General features: G+C 46.3%; 1 protein-coding gene and 1 long non-coding RNA gene across 4 annotated transcripts; one reads left to right on the forward strand and one right to left on the reverse strand.

Annotated features, from left to right (window-relative positions):
- The first annotated feature begins 493 nt into the window (after positions 1–493).
- On the forward strand, positions 494–23,879 carry FGF16 (fibroblast growth factor 16). 3 transcript variants are annotated; one of them, XM_082208289.1, is made up of 4 exons: positions 494–941; positions 14,876–14,979; positions 21,933–22,174; positions 23,652–23,879. In XM_082208289.1, exons 1-4 carry the CDS (start codon positions 668–670, stop codon positions 23,743–23,745), a joined length of 714 nt encoding a protein of 237 aa, XP_082064415.1. In that variant the 5' UTR covers positions 494–667; the 3' UTR covers positions 23,746–23,879. The 3 variants fall into 3 exon arrangements, with proteins under 3 accessions (XP_082064415.1, XP_082064416.1, XP_082064417.1); XM_082208290.1 differs by having other exon boundaries at positions 21,936–22,174; XM_082208291.1 differs by lacking the exon at positions 23,652–23,879 and having other exon boundaries at positions 21,933–23,157.
- Positions 7,612–13,164, reverse strand: LOC309523995. The gene is made up of 3 exons (XR_014215727.1): positions 12,719–13,164; positions 11,601–11,721; positions 7,612–9,176 (listed from the first exon to the last, which is right to left on the reverse strand). It is a non-coding gene; the product is annotated as an uncharacterized lncRNA (long non-coding RNA).

Raw genomic sequence — 23,879 nt, forward strand, 5'->3', positions numbered from 1 at the left:
GGCAGGCGACTGGCCAAAGCGAGGCTGGTCTTGGGGTCGTCTGGCTCAAGCGAGCTCGACGCCTTTCGCATCCCCCGCGCACGAAGTTTCATCATCAGCGCTCGGGAAAGGACCTGCCAAAAAAGCTCGCTTGGCTCGCTGCATTGTGGCGCGGCTTCCTTCCTTTTCTTTTCTTTTTTAAAGAATAATAAAGGAGGGAGTGAAACGTTCTCTTCCCTCCCCCCGCCCCGCAAAAGAGCCAAATGGATCGCAGAAGAGGCGCAGGGAGCAGGGGGGACCGGGGCAACTGCCAAGGGGGTATGCCAGTGAGGTGTGGCTTGCATTTAAATATCCAATATGTCAATGTAAGGGGAGTGTGTGTGTACGTATATAAAGTCCAGTTTGCATCGGATCGCCGGACAGATCCAGCAGCTATGAAAGGCGGCAGGACGAGGAGGTGGAGGAGGAGAAGCAGGGGGGGACGCGCTGGACCAGGCGAGCCGGCGCAGGCGGCTTGAGCTGGGGACCTAGCAAGCGTAAGAGAGCGGCGGCGACGCCGGAGGAATCGCAGCCTCCAAGAGGGCAAGAGCTACTGCCCTCCGCTGGACCCGGAGCTCGCGTGGCTCGTTCGCTAGTACGTTCGGGCTTCCTTGCTGTCTCCTCCGGGCTTTGCGCCCCCGCGGTGGCCATGGCCGAGGTCGGCGGCTTCCTGGGCTCCCTCGATTTGGATTTGCACGGATTCTCCTCGACACTTGGGAGCGTGGCGCTCGCCGACTCGCCGGGCTTTTTAAACGAGCGCCTGGGGCAGATCGAGGGGCGGCTGCAGCGGGGCTCTCCCACTGACTTCGCCCACCTGAAAGGCATCCTCCGACGGAGGCAGCTCTACTGCCGGACCGGGTTCCACCTGGAGATCTTCCCCAACGGCACCGTGCACGGCACCCGCCAGGACCACAGCCGCTTCGGTAAGCCACGGGCGGGGTGGCAGCGGGGTTGGGAAGAGGCGTGCGCGACGGCGCTGAGCGCTAAACAAAAGCAGCGGCAGCGGCGGCAGAACCTTTAGCTCCCTTTCCCCTCAAAGTTGTAGGGAGAGTTAGCTTGGGAAGAAAAAGCGGTCGAGCATGGAGGGGCAGTAGGCGCAAGGTAGGGAGAGGGGATTGGCAGCAGCTCGAGAGGGGCGCCCGCTGGCGGGGGGGCATGCAGCCCCTACCCGCCGCGTGGGAACGTACGCTCGCCTTTGCGCTCTGTGGAGCAACCTTGCGTCCCCTGTTTACAGCCTCTGTGCTTTGGTTCGCGTCCAAGCCACGTGGTCGCCTTTCCTTCTCCCAAACTCTTTCTTCTCTCTCGGTCCCTGAACCGAAAGACCCCCTGATTGGAATCTCCTCTCTCTCTCCCTCTCTGTTCCACCCCACCGCACCGTGTTGGTGGAGGAGTCTCCCGTTCCCTTCCCACTAGCGTCCCCACCCCCGTCTCGAAGGCAGGTGTCCTTTTTTGCTCTGCCGGATCTCTCGCGCAGTCACAATAGCCGCGGAGAGCTGCCTTTATGAACTTGTTCAAAGTGCCCCGCCGCCTTGTCCCACATACAGAACTAATTACACTAGTAATATAAATCATCCCGAGCATGGATATAATTAGAATGCTAAATAAATGCGCTCACTCCCCTGAAATGCCAGCATGTTAATTTTCAATTTCCTATTCTCCCACTGCTAAACCGTTTTGCAGGTGCACAAAAAAATACTTTAAAAAGCAGGCTCTTTAAAAAAAAAACAACCAACAAAAACAAAACTAGAACCAAAGAGAAGCAGGCTAGAAACATGTTTTACACACACACACATACACACACAGAGGCCCATGCAGCTTACAATAGGGTAGTTTGGAAAGCTGAACAGAAAACATCAGTTCATAAGTTTATTGTTCTAGCCAAAGGCCGTGACAAACTTGTAGCTGTAGTATTAATAAGATAATTCATAACATAAGCTTGGAAAGCAGAGAAGAGACAGGCAGGTGCTTTTGGAAACCCACTCTTTGCACAATTTTAGACTAGGCACTGCTCTTCCTCCCTCTCATACCTAGTCATTAAGGTCGCAACCCTATACCTGTTTGCACCATTTGATGCACTCAGGCTTACTTCTGAGCAATATGTGTGTAGGGTTGTGCTGCAAAGGGAATTTGAAGCATGAATAAAATGTGGAACCGAACCAACTAAAAATAGTTTCATAACTTTACATCCTTCATATGAAATGAAGTTTCATGATGGTAGGAATGTGATCAGAGCTTGGTAACTTTTATTTGGCAAAATATGCAGACTTCAGAACCCTGTCCTTGGTTCACTGAATGTTGGGAATGCTTAATAATCATTTTTAAAAATGCAAAGAAGAAAGTGAGGTGCAGAGAAAGGAGTGGGGTCTGAGAACCACAGGTGTCTTGCAGGGACTCTCAAGAAGGTCCAACATGGAGACTTCAGCCATGCATCCAGCAAGTCTGGAATCCTGGGATAGCTGTGAGCACCACCCCTACCCTATTAAGATGTCTGCAGTGAAACCAGTTTTGTTCTCTCTGTCTTGTTACACACTCATTACACACTGCAAGAAATTGAACACTTTAAAAATATAGGAGTTAGTTTGCAGTGAAACCAGTTTTGTTCTCTCTGTCTTGTTACACACTTGTTACACACTGCAAGAAATTGAACACTTTAAAAATATAGGAGTTAGTTAGGGGGAAAGAAAAAAGGCTTACGGCCTTGTCCACCACCCACCAAGCTGAATGGTGGTTACTCCCAAGTAAATGTGTACAGGATGTCAGCCTTACTATAAATGGTATCTGCTTGGTTGGATCAACAAGCAAAGCCCTAACCGACAGGTCAGTGGAAGGTACTAATAGGCACAACCAAACCTTGTTTAATTAGCTCCTGAAAGACATAATATAATTTCCCTGTCCCTAGGAAGGAGATGGGTAGAAGAAATGGTGTGTACACCTCAGCTAGCTTTGGTCCAACCTGGCTACTACTAGCACCTGCATACAAACACACACAATTTCTAAACAAGCTATGGATTTTCTACAGCTGCAGGTCAATAAACTGCGAGAGCAACCTTCAGGGAAATATATTAGGTTTGCTGCCAAGGATTGGCATGTAAGAATCTAGAGCAGCTAGCCAGAGTTTAGAAATAAAGAAGAAAACCTTCCCTTTGTTCAGTGACAGCAACCCTCTTTTTCATTTGGTTTGCAAGCTGAGTTTGAAGAGTTAACTGTATGGTGCATTCAATAAATCGAAACATTAGCATTCCACAAGTGTTTCAAGCAGTTGGCATCCAGCTATGTAAATGAGACCAGGCTTCTGATATAAAATATTATAGATTTCTGCTCCAGGCTTCTCCCAAAGGCAGTGTAAAATAAATAGTTATTTGTTGTAATTGGAGGGCAGAGCCTCAAGGGGGAGGGATCAAACTGGAATCCTCAGGTGCAGATCAAGTTGGCTTGAACTCTAGGCCCAAGAAACTCAGCACCTCAGAGACCTGGCATGCTGTATTAAGTTTTTGCCCTCAGCCAATCATGAGCAATTAAATTCTGGAGTTTGTAGCTTGCATTCAGGCTTCAAGTGGCCTTTCACTCTTATTTTACAAGAATTAAGCAAGTGGGGAGGATCTCAACAAATGTTTTGAGCTGGAGACTGGAACCTCCTTGTTTAGAAGCAGATGCTTAGCATAAACAAATGAAGAGGGTTGTTATCTTCATTTTTGCCTCATGAACTTTCCATAGCCATCTTGCTGCCCAGTGTTGAGAACAGGGTGCTGGGTCTCAGAACCGGCAGGCCTTTTCTTACGTCCTTAAGAGTGCAGAACATATTTGAAGCTGGATCACTGAGGCTAGCTAGCTGGCTGTCACTTAGGAAGACCTGGGCTGTGAGTTAAGAAAATGGACTCCAAGAAGTTAAGCATGGTGATTTGGGAGATGTAGCAATGCCCACCGACTTGGATGGCTTTAAAAGGCGTATGGGCAAATTCTCAGAGGTTAAGGCTATCAATGGCTACTAGTTATGGTGGACATGGCTACCAAGATTTCTGATCTCTGGGGAACATAAGTAGGGAGAATGCTGTTGTGTTCCTGTCCTACTCAGGGGACTTCCCATAGGCATCAGGTTGGTCGTGATGGGAACAAGATGCTATTCTAGGTGGGCTTTTGTCTGATTCAGCAGGGCTGTTACATTTTTATTGGCTACTGCAGAGTTGTGAGTTCAAATCTTGTGTGCAGAGAGACAGGCTCTGTTTCTTTAGAAAGAAGGCTTATGACTCCATAGCAGAGCACACCCACTTTGCATGCATAATGTCCCAAAGTAGTCATTGAGAGATGCTGCTTGTTGGAGTACATGGTACTAAACCATGAGAATTGCCAGGCAACTTCATATATTCAATACCATGGATCTGCCATTGCTTATTACTACCCCTCAGGTAGTGTTACTTTACTTACCTATTAAGGGAAACTTACATGGAGAATCATTTGTGTCTGGATACTGATTGCCTGGTACCCTGAGTAAGAGTCGGGGTAATATCCTGAAGCATTGCAAAGAAGGCAGATCTGCAGCCACTTCTGGGTGGGAGGGCTAGAACGGGAGCCTGCTTCAACAAGTTGAAGAAGGTCAGGTGAAATCCATATGATGTGCATGCTGTCCCACATCCATCCCAGAAGAAAGATAATCTGATCTGATCAAGTCTTGATGCAAGGAAGGGTGGTGGTGATGGGTTCTATGGACCAGGAGCTTTCAAACTTTCGAGCTCAGTCTTGGCAAATTAGGTGCTTTCCAGATGTTGTTGTGTACAACTCCACCAGCCCTATCCTCCATATCTGTGCTGGCTGGTGCTAATGGGAAATTGTAGTTCAAAACATTCGGAGGGTGTCAGGTTGGTGAAATCTGAGCAAGCTGTTGAGAACCCTTTTCACTTTGAATCCTGGTACAGAGGATTATGGGAAGAGTCCTAGTGTGTGCAGTCCATTCAGTGTTGGCCCTCACTTTTGCTCTGTGTGAACACCTAACACTTCTCTGCTGGAAAGTGGAAGGGAGGTCTTCTCGTGGAGGAATGCCTGGTACGCTTCTGAGGAATCCCAAACACAGATTGAAAACCACTGCTGCAGATAGCCCAGTTGGCAACAGAGAGGGAAAGAAGGCTATGTATTGCAAAATAACCATGTGTCTCTTCATTTTTATTATTGACATGGTCAAGCACCCAAGAATGGTTGAAGTGCTAACCAGCCCAAGCATAACTCCTCATACACTACTATCTTATTCTCTTAGCAGCTGAGAAACCATCAGCAGAAGGTAGGAGGATAACAGAGATGTAAGATGCATAGTCTCACTGGCTCAAGTCCTGTAGGCTAAAATCCCACTGCCCCCTCTTGCCCAGCTACCTGCAAAACTTCAAACCAGTATTGAATTCATTTGGACCTTCTTACAGCTTTCCAACAGCCTTAGGTGTTAGGTGTTAGGTGACAACCTTTGAGGCTTCACCTAACTATTTGCAAATCACTATCCCAGCACAACGTCACAGCCTGTGATGTTCATTTAACTGTAGACCAGCAGTGAGGAGCCTGTGGCCCCTCTGGACAATGCTGAACTAGTACTGTCTTTGGGAAGGGTCATAGCTCAGTGGTAGAGCATCTGCTTTACTTGCAGAAGGTCCCAGACTCAATCCCTGGCATCTCCAGGTAGGGGCAGGAGAGTCCTCTGTCTGAAACCCTGAAAGAACCACTGCCAGCTAGTGTGGACAGTACTGAGCTAAATATTCCTGTGTTCCCCCTGCCTACTGGCCATGCTGGCTAGGAGTTATGGGAGTTGGAGTCCAGCAATATTGGGAGGGCCACTGATCCTGCATCACTGCTAATGGCCACATAACAGTGATGCAATTTGGGGCTAAAGGCTGTAGTTCTTACTTCAGGGCATCCTCAGAAGGGGCTGCTCTAGAAGGAGCATTTAAGGTCTTGCAATCTAGGCTGCAGATGCACAAATTGACTGTACCTCAAAAGTGTACTGTTGTGGTCCCAGTGTCTGTGCTTTGTCAAGAGCTGAGTCAGAGCTGTCCCCAAGTCACATTGCATTTCTTGAATGGCATGTACCTTCATACTTTGAAAGTGAGACATGTAGAAAGCCACCTTCCACCAAGCCAGACTTTTGGTCCATCTGTCTATCTACATTGACTGGCAGGGACCCAAACAGCGTCCTTTCCCAGTCTCTACCTGGAGATGCCAGGGATTGGATCTGATCTCTTTTTTATGCAAAATACATGTATCCGTATTTACAGCAAATCCCAGCAGTCCATTGCTTCAGCGTGGCAAAATGTGCACAATGGCGTTAAGAGCCATTTCAAGAGCCTTCACAACCTGATGCCTTCCAGATGCTTTGGACTACAACTCCCATGAGCCACAGCCAAATGAGCCATGCTCACATCAGCCCCAGTGTCTTCTAGCTGTGCTGGCTGGGGATGATGGGAGTTGCTGGGGATGATGGGAGTTGAATTACAACACTTTTCCATGTGTAAGTAGAGCTGGAAAAGGAGTCACTCTTACTTCTTAGTACCCCCTTTTAAAAATCCCATGCATCAGTTTCACAGTGGAAATGACCAAAGTAAAAAAAGAAAGAAAGCATATTATTCAGATAAAGCAATTTACCTTAGCTCTCCTTTCCTTTAAAAAAAAAGGAGGGGTACTTGACTTGCTGTTTAATGTTCCAGTTTTTCATACTTTTATTTTAGAAACTGAAAGCAGGATGGTTGATTAAGTATCAGTGGCGTAGCGTGGGTTGTCAGCACCCGGGGCAAGGCAAGTAATTTGCGCCCCCTAACCCGTGGATTTGCGCCCCCTAACCCGTGGATTTGCGCCCCCTAACCCTAACCCCCAGATGTTGTGCCCGGTGCAGCTGGCCCCCCCTGCACCCCCCACGCTACGCCACTGTTAAGTATTTAGACTACTAGAGGCTTTGGAATGTGTAGTTTGTAGGCAGTATAATGTCCAATGGCAGCAGCACCCCTGCTAGGGCAAACACTGCAGCAAAGTTTTGCTGCATCAATCAGACACCAGTTCTTGCCTTTGCCTGCTCTGCTCTGCCCTCATTGATGTCTCCTGAAGCAGGTCACTCCCTCACCTTTTGCACAGCAGGATGAGCCTTCTTTGTAGGTGAAATGGGAAGCTTGCAACAAAATTTACTATATATATATTGTACATACACACAGCACTGCACAGCACAGCCACACATACTTTTGGAGGCTCACCTTACATACAGGATGGGTTGGATCCAGACTAGTACTCAGAGTTCCATTCAGACTCATTGAAGAGGGATAAGACAATCAGTGGCTACTAGACACATTGGTCATGCTGTGCCTCTACACCTGGAGGCAGCAATGCTTCTGAATACCAGTTGCTGGAAACTGCAGGAGGGGAGAGGGCTCTTGTGCTTGGTTCCTCAGTTCCTGCTTGTGGGCTTCCTTCCGGGAGTATCTGGTTGGCCACTGTGGAAAGAGGATGCTGGCCTAGATGGGCCACTGGCCTGATCCAGCAGGGCTTTTCTTATAAGAAATGGGACAGGGGTGCAATTCCCCACCCCACTTCCCACCTCCCTATGCATCCTCCTGTGCCCCAATGGAAAACTTTATGGGAGCCACATGCTAGCAAGGGGGCGGGCAGAAACAACAGACGTGACTCTTGCCTTTGCGTCGAAGGCTACATTCCAGGCATGCAAAAGTCAGAGGCTTCTTATTCACTCGTTACCACAATCCACCTCAACTGATGCATTATTGGACAAATTCATGGAGGAGAGGGCTACGTCATGATGGGAGCTATGCTGTGCCTCCACACATTTGGAGGCAGTAATGCTTCTGAACAGTGGCTTCTGGAAATCCCAGGAGAGGAGAGGGCTCTTGGGATTGAATCTTGCTCCCTGATTTCCCAATCAGGGACCTTGGCATCTTGGTTGGCCAGTGTGATCGCAGGATACTGGACTAGATGGGCCACCCGCCTGATCTAGCAGGCTCATCTTATGTTCTTACTATTGTGGTTCAAATACACGTTTCAGCAGTCAAAACTGCTTGAGAGAGGCCCAAAGCCGTGTTAGGCAAAGAGCATGGCCTCTGAAAAGTCTCGTAGGCCAAATAGAGAAGCCTGGAGGGCTGCATTCCCTTGAGAATGGGCCTGAGATTCCCCTCCCCAGTTTATGTTCACCAAAATGACAATTTACCATTGCAGTTGTGATCGTCTATGGTACATCATCAATAGGCTATAAGTATTCGGAGCAGTAGATACTGTTGCAACACGAGGCCTTGTGGTGGGTGGGCCTTGAGTGAATTGTGCCAGGGAGTGTGTAGCTGGTCCAAAATGTTTGAAAACTGCTTTCCTTGCCCACCACAGACCCTTATCCCCCAAAACATGAGCAGCAATTCTGCCGGCTCAGCAGGGCTTTGTGTGTGCTAGTGTGTGTAGGGTATACTCTTTGCTGCTGTTGAAGCTCTCCTGAGATTTTGCAGGCTTTGACATGGACACCCAGTGCACCTGTTTCCAAACAGTTGCCTGGGGGGCAGTTGGGGGGGTGCGAGAGAGATTTAGCTAAAAATTTAGATTTGCAGATACTAGTACAACATGCAACATTGTTCTGAAGCCCCCTTGCCCGTGGATATGGCTGTACGAGGAGAGACAGGTGCAGGCAGCTGAAGTAATCCTTAAACAATTGTTTTAGTAGTATAACAATGACTGGCAGGCTGCCCTGCTCCAATGGAAGTTCAAAGATAATTCAGCTTTTCAGACATCAGAAATTCCAGTCAAATCTCACAGAATGTGATCTGGAGAGGCTCAAAAGAGTGAGTGGAATGAATATCTCCACCACAGAAGAGAAGACAAGAGCTGGAAAAACAAATCATGTTTGGCCACAGAAAACTCCCCCTTGCAAGCAGAAAGTGAATTCTTGACTGAGTCCCAACAGCCACTCCCAGTACTGGTGAAGCATGGGTGTTGGAGGCTTCCCTCGCAAATTGAGCTAGATAATGGCAAAATTCTTTCCCAGACACCTTGGTTGGATTTGCATTGCCGTCATTCTTTCTTTAAAATCTGAAGCATGCTCCTCAGATGTCCAATTTTTTGAGGTTATATTGCAGCTTTTGCCAGCCTCTTTACTACAGGTCCAATCAGCCCTAGCCAAGACATAGAGCTGCAATTTCTAGAGTTTCCTGCAAAGAAGGGTTGGTGGTTAAACTGTTCCAGGAGGGGAATAAAGGGGGGGGGGGTTATCTACTAACAACTCTCAGCATCCTTGACAAACTACAGCTCCCAGAATTCTTTAGTTGAAGCCATGGCTGTTTCTAGTGGTATCTTTGAATGTAAGTTGTTAGTGTCACCCAAGTGAACATGTAACTGTTTTTGATATGTGATCTTAATGTTCTTCTGTTTGCCAAATGTTTTAGCTGTTCCTGTTTTATCTGTAAACTGCCTTGAGTCCCTGTCAGCATATAAATAATAATTAATAGTATAATGATGATTAATGCCTTTATTAAGGGGTCTCTGAAGGCAAATGACATAATTCTTAAACATGAACGATTGATTTTGATTTATTTATTGTACTTCTATGCTGGTTTTCATTGAAATGAATCCTGATGCAGCTTACAAGCAATTATGATTAACAAATCAATATGGCATTTATCAGGGACGTGGGTGGCGCTGTGGGTTAAACCACAGAGCCTAGGACTTGCCGATCAGAAGGTCAGCGGTTCGAATCCCCACGACGGGGTGAGCTCCCATTGCTCGGTCCCTGCTTCTGCCAACCTAGCAGTTCGAAAGCACGTCAAAGTGCAAGTAGATAAATAGGTACCACTCCAGTGGGAAGGTAAATGGCATTTCCATTCTCTGGTTCGCCAGAAGCAGCTTAGTCATGCTTGCCACATGACCCTGAAGCTGTACGCCGGCTCCCTTGGCCAATAAAGCATGTTGAGCGCCGCAACCCCAGAGTTGGCCACGACTGGACTTTATGATCAGGGGTCCCTTTACCTTTACCTTTATGGCATTTATCACCCATAAAACAATATTAACAGCATTAACTAAAAAGCAACTAAGAAAAATAAGCTCAGTGCTGTTAAGTTCATACACACATGCTCCACGCCCCATGACTTATAATCTTCCCCTCAATTAAAATCATTAAAATACACATAAAACACACATAATGACCATTGTTAAGACAGCTCAGCCAGATGTTGCGCTGGCTGGCATCCTCGGGTAGTGGGCCATGGTGGAAATGGTGGGGCTCTTGGGCCTACCATCAGTGGCAAAGTGGATGTAGCTTGCCCAGGCACCATGGATGAGGAACTTGCCCAGATTGCTCTTGATAATAGGGAGGTCCATTCCCACTCAAGGAAGTCAAAGACAAGCTTGTCCCTCCAGAACAACAAATCACAACTGCACTCTGTGTAGCGGCTGCCCACAAGATCCAGCAATGCCTCCATTAATAGTATTGTATCTAAATCATATGTGCAAGGATATTCGTACATAAATCAAGTCACTGTCATAAAACTGAAAGGAAACAGTAAACATCTGAGTGCAGTGTCCGTCCATCCCCTTCAAATTTTGATAAGCATGTCAACCTCAGTTTGTGTTCATAGCAGGGAGGGATTTGATTTTTTTAATGTTCTTAGTTGTAGCAACATCATATTTCTATCTTAAGCTAGATATAGCTGTGTCTTCTCCACCTCAGTTTCCACCATGGTCTTCTTCAAATAGGTGCCATAAAAATAAATACAGGCCCTTATAACAACAAAAACACCATAAACAGGCAGAAACTTCTAATTTTCTGTAACTTTACACCACACATTGTTTCAAATACATGCACACAATAACTTCACCACCAAACTGTTTCCAAGGGGCTCAGCAGCCTACGAAAAGGAAGCAACAGGAATGGTCCTAGCTATTGTGAGGTAATATAGGCTAAAATAGGCTAATTGCCCATAATAGTGGCCACTCCCTGACTCAACTCTTCCACTGAGCACATTCAGCTTTGCTAAAGTGGTATATCTCATTGGGTTATGAATGCACTAAAAAAGCATCCTTGTGTGATGAGGAAACCTTACCTTGTTAGGTGTCCTGATCACAAAGAAGCTACTGAATGCAATTGGCCAACATAACCTCCCCACCTAGTAGTTCGAAAGCACTCCTAAGTGCAAGTAGATAAATAGGTACCGCTTTATAGCGGGAAGGTAAACGGCGTTTCTGTGTGCTGCACTGGTGCTGGCTCGCCAGAGCAGCTTCATCACGCTGGCCACGTGACCCGGAAGTGTCTCCGGACAGCGCTGGCCCCCGGCCTCTTGAGATGGGCGCACAACCCTAGAGTCGGACACAACTGGCCCCTACGGGCAGGGGTACCTTTACCTTTACCTTTACAACAGAGCTGAAGCAATACAGCTCAAACCAAATGCTGTGTAGGGTATGTATGCAAGGCAAAGCTCCAAGTGTTTCTCTCAGTGCAACTTCTGGAGCCAGAAGCATGAAAACCTTCTTTTCTGGAGAGTGATGTATTTAAAATGAATAAGTAGGGCATGCGCAGGCTCAAGCAACAAGGTGATACTATAATGAACATGGAGTGCAGCAAGGCAGTCACGATGACATACCTGTTCTATGTATAGCCATGACATCGTCCTTGCACTTGAGGTCTTGCTAGTATGCCTTGTGAGCTCATGAGTGACTGAGCAATGAATGGTTCTTCCAAGTGGTACTTTGAGAATCTTAGAGCTAGCAAAAAAGCATGTAAGTGATGTAACCCAACCAGGGCGGGTCAAGTGTGCTTGTGAAGGGTTGGATGGACATTCTAGAGGCTCTATAAATAAATGGGAGGAACCATGTGACTATCACTGCTCTTCTCTCCCTAGCCTGTTCACTTGCTGTTGAATGCAACCTCTCTGTGTGCTGTTAGCTGCAATTTGGGGTTCTTGATTTGGAGGCCCCTTAAAGCCTCCATGAAAAAGTAGCAGTTCTGACCTCCTCACTGCCATGTGTCTTTCTAGCCTACCACACCAAATATCCTCATGTCTGGTGGAGCTACAGCTGTCCTGGCTGTACCTAAGGAGGTAAGTGCAGGGTTTCCCAAACCTTGGTCTCCAGCTATTTTTGGACTACAACTCCCATCACCCCTAGCTAGCAGGACCAGTGATCAGAGATGACGGGAATTGTAGTCCAAAAACAGCTGGAGACCCAAGTTTGGAAAACCCTACTTTAGTGGAAGGAATGAGACTGGACATGCTTCTCTTGGCTGCCCCAGAGCTGTTCCCTACATTGAATACTTTACTGCTATGATTACATGGACCCCAGCTTTGGGAAACATAAGATGCACAACCACAAATCATAGAATTGTAGTGTTGGAAGGGGTCCCAAGGGCCATCTAGTCGAACCTGTGCAGGAATCACAGCTAAGGAATCCTCAACAGATGGCCATCCAACCTCTGCTGAGAAACTTATTGCCTCGCTCTCACTCTGGATGCTTCAAGTACTAGGAGCCATTGATAGCCCTCTCCTCCATGAATTTGTTCACTCTTCTGTTAAAACCATCCAAGTTGGGCAACCGGCTCATAGCTGCCTGACACAACATGGCAGCAACACACCCCTCTCCTCCTGGCCCTAGAAGGAAATGGGGAAAGGGAAATGGGGGAGGGGGGAGGCTAAGGGACTACCTACCCACTTCCCTGTGTTTTAAAATCAAGGGAGACAGGGAGGGAAAAAGAGGCAGCACTTACCAAGAGGGAGGTCTGTAGGATTTCCCATCAAGGTCAGCGCCATTCTGGCATCAGTGGTAACAAGCAGAAGAACAGGATGGGAGCAAGGCAGAGGGTCCACCCCTTTCCCAGCCCAGCTCTGCTCACACCTCCACATTAGACCAGCTAAAGTCATATGCAAAGAAGTTTGGTTCCGCTTGTTGAGAAGCCTCTGGCTGACAGTACCAGCTAATGTTTCCAACAGCTGCTACAAACACCTGTGGAAAGCCCCCTTCCAATGCTCTTTCTGAACTGCTTCTACTCATTCTCCCTCACTATGTAACTGCCTGCCTTTTTCCTGGTTTTTGAGTAGTAGAGAGGAACATGGAAAACAATTTACGGGCCTTCCTTGTTCTCCCAGCAGCTCTGAGTCCAAGAAGTGGGGTGCTATTCCTGGGAGGGAGAGGACTCTAGCAGGCAGAGCCAAGAGAGGGTTGATAGGAGGTGAGTGACTGTAGTGACTTAGGAATTGCTAGCTGCTGTGGTCACTCAGAAGGTTTCATCCTTGTGGAACTTCATTCATAGTCTTCTCTCTTGAACTGGCCCATAGCAGCTTAATAATCTGCTTTTATGCATTTGTGCAATTCTTACTCATTTTTAGGTTACTCTGCATAGCATAAAAACAGATTGTTCCTCTTATTGTATTTGTGACCTTAATGATTGTATTTGTATACCCTCTTTGTGGTATTTCCCCAAGGTGTTCAGTTTTTCATATGAAAGGTTGGTTCCACCACCACCCCAATCCAAACGATATTATATCCACAAACTCTCTTTAATAAAGCTTCTCCAAGTACTGCTGGAAGAAATGGATTACATTGACCCATTTTGTACTGGCTTCAGACCACATTTTGTCACTCAGGCTTGGTTTCTCTGATATATACTGATATATACTGAATCTTGATCAGAAGGAAAACCAGGAGCAGGAGGAGGAGGAGGATGTGTCGATTCTCCTTGATTTCAGCAGCTTGAGATACCATCAGCCACTGAACCTTTCTGGACCAGTTCTGTGGGATGGGGTTGGGGGCATGATGATATGATGGTTCTGATCCTACCTTCAATGGTGGTTTGAGAAGGCAGTATTGGAGGATCTCTGCTGAATCCTATGGCACTTGTGTTATGTTATGGCACTCTCTCCTCCCACCCTACTCCCTAACATCTGTATGAAGTCACAAAGTATAATCACCTGAGGATTTGGGGAGAGGTGCCGCAAATATCCATCTCAATTTCTCCTTGTCAGGTGAGGCTGTGAAGGTGCTGAACCAGTAACTGAATGTGGGAATGGGCTGAAAGCAGGCCAATAAATTGAAGCTGAATACTATTAAGGCAGAGACACTGCGGATATATGTGCTTTGGGTTAGGGGAAGTGGTGAGCTAGGCTCTGATGCAGATTGTACCACCCACCACCCCTCCAAAGTCAGCAAATTCATAGCCTAGTGCCAGCTTTGTCACTAGAAGCCCAGGTTGACTCAGTGACACAGCTTCGGCTGGTTCACCAACTGTGTCTGTTTCTAGACAGAGACAGTCTAGCCATGGTTATCCATTATCTGGAATCTTCCTGCCCTCAAGTTGACATGGAAGCTTCAAGTGATGCAGAATCTGGCTGCCAGACTTTTGATTACCACTGCTACATTTCTTTGTATACCAGTCATAAGAGAATTTCATTGGCTACCTGCTTGCTTCTAGGGCCAATTCAAGCTGCTGACACTTGCCTTGAAAGGCCTAAATAGCTTGGGGTCCAAATATCTGAAGGAACACCATCTTAAGGTATACTGTTGAGGGTTTATTTTCCCCAGGTACTGTCTTTATCAGAGATACACTCTCCAATCTCAGGAATGAAGGCTTTTTCAGCTGTGGTGCCCTGGCTGTGGAGCTCCTTCTCAAAAGAAGCCTTCCTGGCAACTTGGTGCCAGGCAAAAACATTTCTATTTGCCCAGGCCTTTAAAATTCTTAAGTCTTAGTCGTGTTCATTTTAAAGATGATTTTTTAAAAAGGATATTATTTGTCCTTTTATTGTGATATGATATAAATGAGTTGTGAAGTCTGGACAGATTTTAAATTGTTTTATTTACTGTAATGATGCCCACCAGGAGTGGTATTGTTTGTATTGAATAACTCTCAATTTTTAATTTCTTTTCAAAGGAATTTTGGAGTTTATAAGCTTGGCTGTAGGGCTGGTTAGTATCCGCGGTGTGGATTCTGGACTTTACCTTGGGATGAACGAGAGAGGAGAGCTGTATGGATCGGTAAGTGTTAGCCCTTCAGGTTTATGGAATATCAAATACTGTTGGAGTGGGTAACATTAAGGTTTTATTATTATTTATTATTTTCCAAGATACCCACTTCAATCTCTTGTGGCTCTGACTTCCACAGCTACTCTTTTGCATTTGGGATCTCCAGCAACTGATTAGTGACCATGGCACAATTATGGTACTGAAAATGAGCTGCAACTATGAGTTGCAGAAGTAGTAGGCTCCACAAAAAGCGAACAGAAGTGTAGGGTCTTTTAGCCCACGTTAAAGGTAGCCACCTATGAGGTAGGCAGTCAGTGATCAAGTAGGATGGGAGTTATGGCTCAACAACATCTAGAAGACTATTGTCATTATTTAATGTATTTATATCCCACCTTTCTCCCAAATAGGGATCCAATGTGGCTCACATTTTAAAATGTTATAAATTACAAAGTTATTTGTATTTGACCAGTGGTCAGCATCACCCACACCTTCGTTTTCTATGCCCTGTCTAAATAAGATGGTCTTAGCTTGCTGGCAGAACGATTACAAGGAGGGAACCATTCGTAACCTCTGCCGGGAGGGGATTCCACAATATGGGAGCAGACACAGAAAAGGCTCTCTCTTGTGCAGACTTCACCTGCATGGATATGGGGAGGGGCTGTAGTTCAGTGGTAAAACACCCAGGTCCCTGCCACTACTTTAAAGGTAAGCACCAGTGCCTGCCTTGAGTTATACCCAGAAACTGACTGGTCATTTGCTGTCCATTGTTTGTTTGGGGAGTTTCCGGCTGACCCAAGCAGATCCAAGAGTATGACTGATAGTGTGTCTCTTTTGAGGTTCTCATCTTGTTTAGGAAAGCCATGAAACACAGACCATTGTCAGGTCTGTGGGTATTTTGTGCTTATATTTAAATGCTGCATTCAACATCGCCACCAAAGAAAAGCCTGATTTTGTGACTCAGGGTTCATCCACACTTACTGTATATTTTGCCCTGTGCTTTCGGTCTGTGTCCAAGCACTTTTTCTTTTTCTTTTTTCCCCTGCCACTTTCCCCAGGAAAGCCCACATTTTAACTCTGAATCAGAACAAATGGCAATTCAGGCTTTCCACAGAATGGTTCTCAGTGGTAAAGTTTTTGCAGGGAAAGGACTGGGGCCGAAAAAAGTGCTCAGGCATGGAGCTTAAAAGTGTCTAGAAACATTGCACAGAAGAAAGTCTGGATGAGCCCTCTTTTAAAATGTGAATGCAATTGGCACATTTTTTCACTTGCATAATTTCCGCTGCTATTTTACAATTATTTTGTGTAATTTCTTCTGGTCTTGCTACTTATAGTGAACTATAAAAAGCCTCTCACACAGCCAGTGGAAATCTTGTTCAGACACACCTCTGGGCTTCTGAGACTTCAGTGAACACATTTTGGCATATCTTCCCAGTCATCTGGGTCAGAAACTTTTGAAAAGTTGGAGCTGGGACTCTAGGAAGTTCTATATTCTACACTCCCCTATAATTGTGGCATGCACATGGTCCTGGCTATCACTTGGATGCGCTCTGCTTTGGAACAGCCCACAATTTGGACTGGAAATTTGCCAGTCTTGTTATGGATCTTTCCTGCTCAAATTAGAAAATAAGTTAAAATGCTCACCTGGGTGTCTTGATTATGCTAATCTGATTTAAATCCCAGTTCCAAATCAAAGTCCATTCAGACTAATTATGGTATCCAGTTACCCCTCTGTGATGTGTTCTCTTGGCAGTCTCAGCAGGAAAGCCAACCCCATGCTGATTTCCAGTTGGATGATTCCATGCCATAAAAAATCTTTTGACACATACAGGATTCTTACTGGATTCTGCTTTATGGCACAACACTGCAATGCCATTTGATGGGTTGGCATGGGAAAGTGTTGGATTTGGCTCTTTCTAAGCATCTAATGCAAGGGATGCGGGTGGCACTGTGGGTTAAACCATAGAGCCTAGGGCTTGCCGATCAGAAGGTCAGCGGTTCGAATCCCCACGGCGGGGTGAGCTCCCGTTGCTCGGTCACTGCTCCTGCAAACCTAGACAGTTTGAAAGCACGTCAAAGTGCAAGTAGATAAATAGGTACTGCTCTGGCGGGAAGGTAAACGGCGTTTTCGTGTGCTGCTCTGGTTTGCCAGATGAGCGAGATGAGCGCCGCAACCACAGAGTCAGCCACAACTGGACCTAATGGTCAGGGGTCCCTTTACCTTTACCTGAGCATCTAATGCAGCAGAAAATTATTTTTAAAGACCAAACTAACCACAGTCATTTTGACAAGGTCTGGTTGCCATATATCAGCAATGTAAAACAGAAGTGATGTTAATGTCAGACCTCCAGCCACTTACTTATGAAGAGGCTGTCACAGATAAATGAAGCCTTGGCGATATATTCAGTGATTCAATTACTTGACAGCGTTCCTGCTCATTTTCTTTCTTAGATGTTCTTTCATTTTATTAATTTCATAAAATATATACACCACTTGATTGTGTGTGTGGGACCCTCAAAGTGGTTTACTAAAAAGGATAAAGCAGTAAATTATGAGTAAGAAAGAATGACAACAATAAATTGAAACTATTGAAAAGTTAACAATGCACTAAAAACAGATTAAAACTCACATCAGCTTTCTATACATCTGAGTAGGCTTGTCTAAACAAGAATGTTTTTAGCAGGTGCCAAAAAGAGTACAGTGACGGTGCCTTCCTGGTGTCAATAGGCAATGTGTAGTTGCAGATCATGTATTCTATGGGAATGGAAGTGGTTCAGTGGGCATATATGGGGGTAAGGTGAAACTGAGGTATATGTAACTGATGTATGTATGTATGCATGTATGTAACATTCTGCAGGTTTTGTTCAAATGTCATTTTATTATAAAGCCAATAAAATCTTCTACAAAATAAAATAACCCATCAACACTGAAATGTTCAGCATTTGCAAATTTTCACCATGGTGGACACAGAGCAGCATCCTGCACAGGCTGGAATATAGGAAGCTGTAGTTCCATCCAACCCAATGTTTTCTGCTTTGAATGGCAGAGGCTCTCCAGGATCTGACACAGGAGCCTTCCACATCACTTGCTATCATTTTGCAGTTGGAGGTGCCATGGGATTGAGCTGGGACTTTTCCAGATGCAACTGCATCATTGCTAGTGTGTGATGATGTTGAAGCACATTATGAAGGAGCAGGTTCTCAGACACAGCCACTAATCCACACGCATTGGCTTTCTCCCTCATGGCTGCCATGGTGAAGAGGCCTAGTTTGTATGACATGTACAGTGCAGATTTTCCAACTGTCTTGCATGGGTTCCTCCATGAGATGTGTAGAGAGCCAGTGTAGTATCGTGGTCAGGGTGTTGCTCTAGGACCTTGGAGACCAGGGTTTGAATCTCCACTTGGCCATGAAGCTCACTGGAGTTGACGTTGGGCTAGTCACTGCCACACCTTGAGCTCTTTGTAGGAAAACATGGGATATATATGAGAGAGAGTAACAAAGAGAGGCTTCCCTGAAATAAAGATTGCTAGCCACAACCCCTCTTCTGTCACAGAGCATTGCAAGAGTTCTATCATGCTCGCAGTCCATGCAGAGCATCTCATACCATCCAAGGACACTCCCCAAATAGGAAAATAGCAAGTTGCCTTGCACTGTCAGTTTAGCTCAGTTTAGCTCATGTCCACAGTGCATGGCCTCAACTCTTCAGAGTTTCCAATGAGACATTTATAGCCCTACCTGGAGGTGTCATTGGGGATTGAATCTAGAACCTTCCACATGCAAAGTATATGTTTATGACTAAGCTATGCTTCTCCCCACTCCCCACCCCGAAAAATAATTAGGAACATAGTTGGTTTTCATAGCCTGAGTTAAGCCATAGCTCCAATCCCACTCAATATTCTTTACACTGACTGAATGTTGGAAGATTCAGGACACATAAAAGTAAGTACTTATTCACTCAGAGCATAAATGGTCTCAGTCCTGTATACCTGAAGGAGCATCTCCACCCCTGTGTTCAGCCCGGACATTGAGGTCCAGTGCTGAGGGCTTTCTGGTGGTTCCCTCACTGTGAGAAGTGAGGATGCAGGGAACCAGGCAGAGTGCCTTCTCAGTAGTGGCACCCACTCTGTGGAATGCCCTCCCATCAGATGCCAAACGGATAAACATCTAGCTGACTTCTGAAGACATCTGAAGGCAGCCCTGCAGAGGGAAGTTTAAATTAAAAAGTTTGATGTTTTATTATGTTTTCATATATTTTGGAAGCCGCCCAAAGTGGCTGGGGCAACCCAGTCAGATGGGCGGGGTACAAATAATAAAATAATTTATTATTATTATTATTATTATTATTAGAATATGGAACTCGCTCCCACAGGAGGCAGTGATGCCAACTTGGATGGCTTTAACAGAAGACTGGAGAAATTCAAGGAGGAGAGGGCTATCAATGGCTCCTAGTACTTGAAGCATCCCGGAGTAAGGGCAAGGCAAGGAGGAAGGGTGAAAGCATTCACACGCCTTTGTGCTGCGAGAAGGATGGGAAGCTTCTCCCACGTTTGATCTCGCTGTGTCACCATACACATATACATCATACACTCTATAGTCTGATAGGTGACTTTTGCACGCGTGCCCTCAAGCCTGCGCCTCCAGTGAGGGCCAGTTTCATGGTCAACCCTATCAAGAGATGCTGGGGACTGAACCTGGGACAAAGCAGCTTCTCATGTAAGAGGATCCTTATGGAAAAGGATGTGGAAAGGATTCCCTTAACACTGTGGGGCAGGCAGTAGCATGGCCAGCAGTACATTGTGCAAGGGAATACTATTAAAGTGAATGGTTTTCTTAAAACCAAGGATTGGGAATTTTCTTCCATCCAAGGGCCACATTGCCGATGGGCAAACTTCTAGGATGCCACATGCCAGAGATAGGTAGAGCCGGAGGCAAAAGTGGATGGAAGAACAGATGTGACTCTTAACCTAAGCCTTCTGACTTCTACAATGCACTCATCCCTCTTATCTAGGCAAGCAATAGTTCAGGGGGCACATTTCAGGTAGGCAAAAGCACCTGAGCAAAGTATGGAGAAGGACCAGTGAGAGGTGTGGCCTAGAGAGAATCCCAAGGGCCAGACAGAGAGTTATGGGGGTCACATTTGCGCGCGCGCACACACACACACACACACACACACACAGCCTGATGTTCTCCACTCCTGTCTTAAGCACGTTGTTCATAGAAGGCTCTTCCCGAATAATGGCCAGGCAGGACAAATTAAAGCCTTGTCTAGATTACAACAGTGTGCCCAACTCCAGATCAGCCTGCTCCCCAGCCATCGAAAAGGACCCTCCCGTGAGATATTCTCTTTGCAAGGTGAAGGCCATAACTCAGTGATAAAAGCAACTGCTTTGCCTGCGGAAGATCCCAGGTTTGATCCCCTAAGGAATTTCCATATATGGCTAAGAGAGAACCCTGCTTGAAACCCTGGAGAGCTGCTGCCAGTCAGTGCAGGCAACTGAACTGGATGGACCTAGTCTAGCAGTGTTCCTGTGTCAAAGTCCCATGCTCAGATTAAGCCAGTACCATTGACACAAAAGGATGACTAATTCCGAAGGAGCTGAATCATCGTATCAATATCAGTCAACCATTCCTGGGCTTAACTATTTTAGGGATGTGGCCTCAGGATATCCTTACTGCCTTGGGGCATGACCTCAGCCCATGGTTATGTTGCTTCTCGGAATCCCTGTGCTCAGACGGAACCTCCCAGGGTTGTTTTGCTCTTCTCTCTGCAGCAGAGTCCCTAGGAATTAAACCACTGCTATCATTTGCTCCCTAGGGCACCTACTCAAACATTTGCCATTAGCCTTGGTTCTCCTAAACACCATGTGAGGTGCTACTCCTGTTTCTCGGGGGCTTATTTGATGGAAAACTCCTCCATTCAAAGTCATTTATAACCATTCATTCAAACAAATCCAGATGTCAGGAAGAATGGAGTCATGGAATCATAGAACTATAGAGTTGAAAGAAACCCTAAGGGTCATCTAGTCCCTTGTGATGCTAGCACAGTGGCCTTCTTTCCATGCTACCTCTCCATGTGCAAAGTCAGCCCCACTGTGTTCTATGGGTCTTACTTCCAAGCAAGGAGGCACAGGGTTGCAGCTATAAACTTGGGGTACATAGGGATTGCTGGGGAATGACAAATACAGAGCACCTCATGGGCTATGGCACCCATGCTGCAAATAGACAACAGAGGATGGGTACCACTTTCTTGCCCTGCTTGTAAGCTTCCACAAGGCAGCATGTGTTCAGGGGCAGAGCCCACACTTTGCATGCCAAAGGTCTCAGGTAGCATCTCCAGGGTAGCAAGTGATGTGGGGCTGCAGCTCATCTGCTTTGCATGCAGAAAGTCCCCGGTTCAATCCCAAATATCTCCAGGTAGGGCTGGGAGAGGCTTCTGCCTAAACCCTGCAGAGTCAGATAGGCAATACTTTGAAAGCCAATGTGGCATAGTAGTTAGAGTTTTGGATTAGGACCTGGGAGACCAGGGTTCAAATCCCCACTCAGCCATGAAGGTTACTGGGTGTAATCCTGGGGGTTGGTCACTCCCTCTCTGCCTAACCTACCTCACAGGATTGTTGTGAGGATTAAATGAGGAGCGGGAGAACCATGTATGCCACCTTGAGTTCCTTGGAGAAAAAGGTGGGATATAAATGCAACAAACAAACAAGCAAGCAAGCACACACACACACACAGCCTGAGACCCTGGAGAGCCACCGTCAGAGTAGGACCACATTGCCCAAGATGGAAAGGACTTTATAAACCTTGCTTCTTATATTCAAACGGCATGCTGAACAAAATGGGTCTTTGGGTTGATCCAGCAGGGCTGCCCATGTGAACGAAATGTTTCTAGATTATTCTTCATAAGTCTTTTTCTCCCCACCCACTCTCTCTCCCTGATCCCCTCTTCCACCCCACCTACACACACAGAAGAAGCTGACAAGGGAGTGTGTTTTCCGTGAGCAGTTTGAAGAAAACTGGTACAACACTTACGCTTCAACCCTCTACAAACACTCTGACTCCGAGAGACAGTATTACGTTGCTTTGAACAAAGATGGCTCTCCCAGAGAAGGATACAGGACTAAGAGACACCAAAAATTCACTCATTTTTTACCAAGACCTGTGGACCCTGCTAAGATCCCTGCAATGTACAGACATCTCTTCCACTACAGGTGATGTTCTCTGCAGCTTGAGCAGCCATTGTGTATATATTTACTTGGGTTTCCATGGTTTCTGCCAGGACGCTCCATCCCATAGCCATTCCATCGTTCTTAACAAATCTGGCTACCAGATAGAGGAAGCACTGCTTATTCCTTGGAGTTTTCTTTTCTTTTCTTTCTAAAGGTATTATCTCGAAGTTGAGTTTACTCCTGGGATAGGTGAGGATAGGGGCAGGGTGGGAGCCGAGCTTGGAAAACCCTACATAAAACCATTCATTAGTTCAATTACTCTCTTTATCTGGTGGGCTAAGAGAAGGCAAAAATTGACACGGGGGAGAAAAGATTATTTCTGAAATGACAACCACCACTGCCAGCACCAGTTCCTAGCCATGCGGCCATGGTGGCCACACCACAGAAGACCACAGCAATGACTTGTGTGTACTGCTCACAGGCTTGGAATAGTTATTAAGAGGGCCCACAGAATGGATGGGGCCTCTTCCTATTTGACACTTGGGTTCTCTTGAGGTGGCCCTAGCAGACTCGTTCTATGTTGCTAGGCCAGAACTCCTCACTGTAGGCTCTAGCTGATAAGACTTCCATAGTGGGAAAATGGAGGGCAGAATCTAGAGTATCCAAACCAAAGCTTACATCTGGCAATCCTGGGTCCAGAGGGATGGGAGGGAGGGGGGCGTTGTGTGTGGGCACACACGTGTGCATGTTTCCTGCTGTTGGAATAGGAGCAGAGGAGGGTGAGTCAAGGACCTTAACATTCTTAACACAATCCTGTTCCTAAGGACAAAAATCTATTTATAAAATGTATATGATATTTATTTTATATATTTATTTATTTCAAAAAAAATTACTATTTTTAAAATGAGAGATATTATGGCCCAACTTTCATCAGGAAGGGTAAGGTCCTATTGGAATAGGAGGGAGGAGAGGTGGTGGGGAGAAATGAGTTTTAAGAGCTTTTCGGCAATAAAATTGTCTTTATATATTGCGGGTGGCTTGCTAATTTATTCCAGTCACATCCATTGTTAATTATGAGGCCCCTCCAGATAACATTATTTTTCTCTTCACACGCATTCAAGATGAGTTGTTCTCTTAATGGGATCGATACTCCCATGTTCATAGAATCATGGAATTGTAGAGCTGGAAGGGACCCAGTCATGGACTGGCTAGACACAGAGGAATGGTGGGAGGCACCAGCTGGGGAACCTCCAAGGAAAGAAGGCTCAGAGTCCAGGGAGTGGTGGTGGGACTACGGTATGTGGTCAGAGGGAGAAGATGGAGCAGACTGGGAGGAGGAGGTGTCAGGAGCTGAAGAAGTAACAGGATTTAGTTAGCAGGGAGAGGCTGTGGCAGAGGGCAGTCCAGAATCAGCAGGAAAGGAGGGGGGCCAAGAGGCAGAGATGAGGCAGGCTGCTGAAGAAGCCAGGGGGTCTCCCCCTTCTGCTGCGACCAACTCCCTTCTCCCCTGGTCTCCCAGGACCCGAAGAGGTATGAAGAGGTCGGAGCAAAGACGGACGCGCCGGCGTTGTCTCAGATTGCTCAGGAAGGACCCAGGAGAGGAGGAGACTTAGTCAGCTGTGGGAAGGCGGGGACCTTCAGTCTTCACAACTGCCTTATAGGGGCAAAACCTACCAAGAAGAGTTGCTGTGCTCATTAGGCCTGGCACTCCTGAGCAGGCCTTGTCTCTAATAAAGAGTTAACTTCA

This window comes from Podarcis vaucheri (assembly GCF_965113315.1).
Source record: "Podarcis vaucheri genome assembly, chromosome: Z".
In the NCBI taxonomy this organism is placed as follows: Eukaryota; Metazoa; Chordata; class Lepidosauria; order Squamata; family Lacertidae; genus Podarcis; species Podarcis vaucheri.

Coding starts and splice junctions, on each gene's coding strand:
- FGF16 (XM_082208289.1), top strand. CDS start 668: ATGGCCGAGGTCGGCGGCTTCCTGGGCTCCCTCGATTTGGATTTGCAC. Junction 942..14,875: donor CCAGGACCACAGCCGCTTCG/GTAAGCCACGGG, acceptor TTCTTTTCAAAG/GAATTTTGGAGTTTATAAGC. Junction 22,175..23,651: donor AGACATCTCTTCCACTACAG/GTGATGTTCTCT, acceptor CTGGTCTCCCAG/GACCCGAAGAGGTATGAAGA.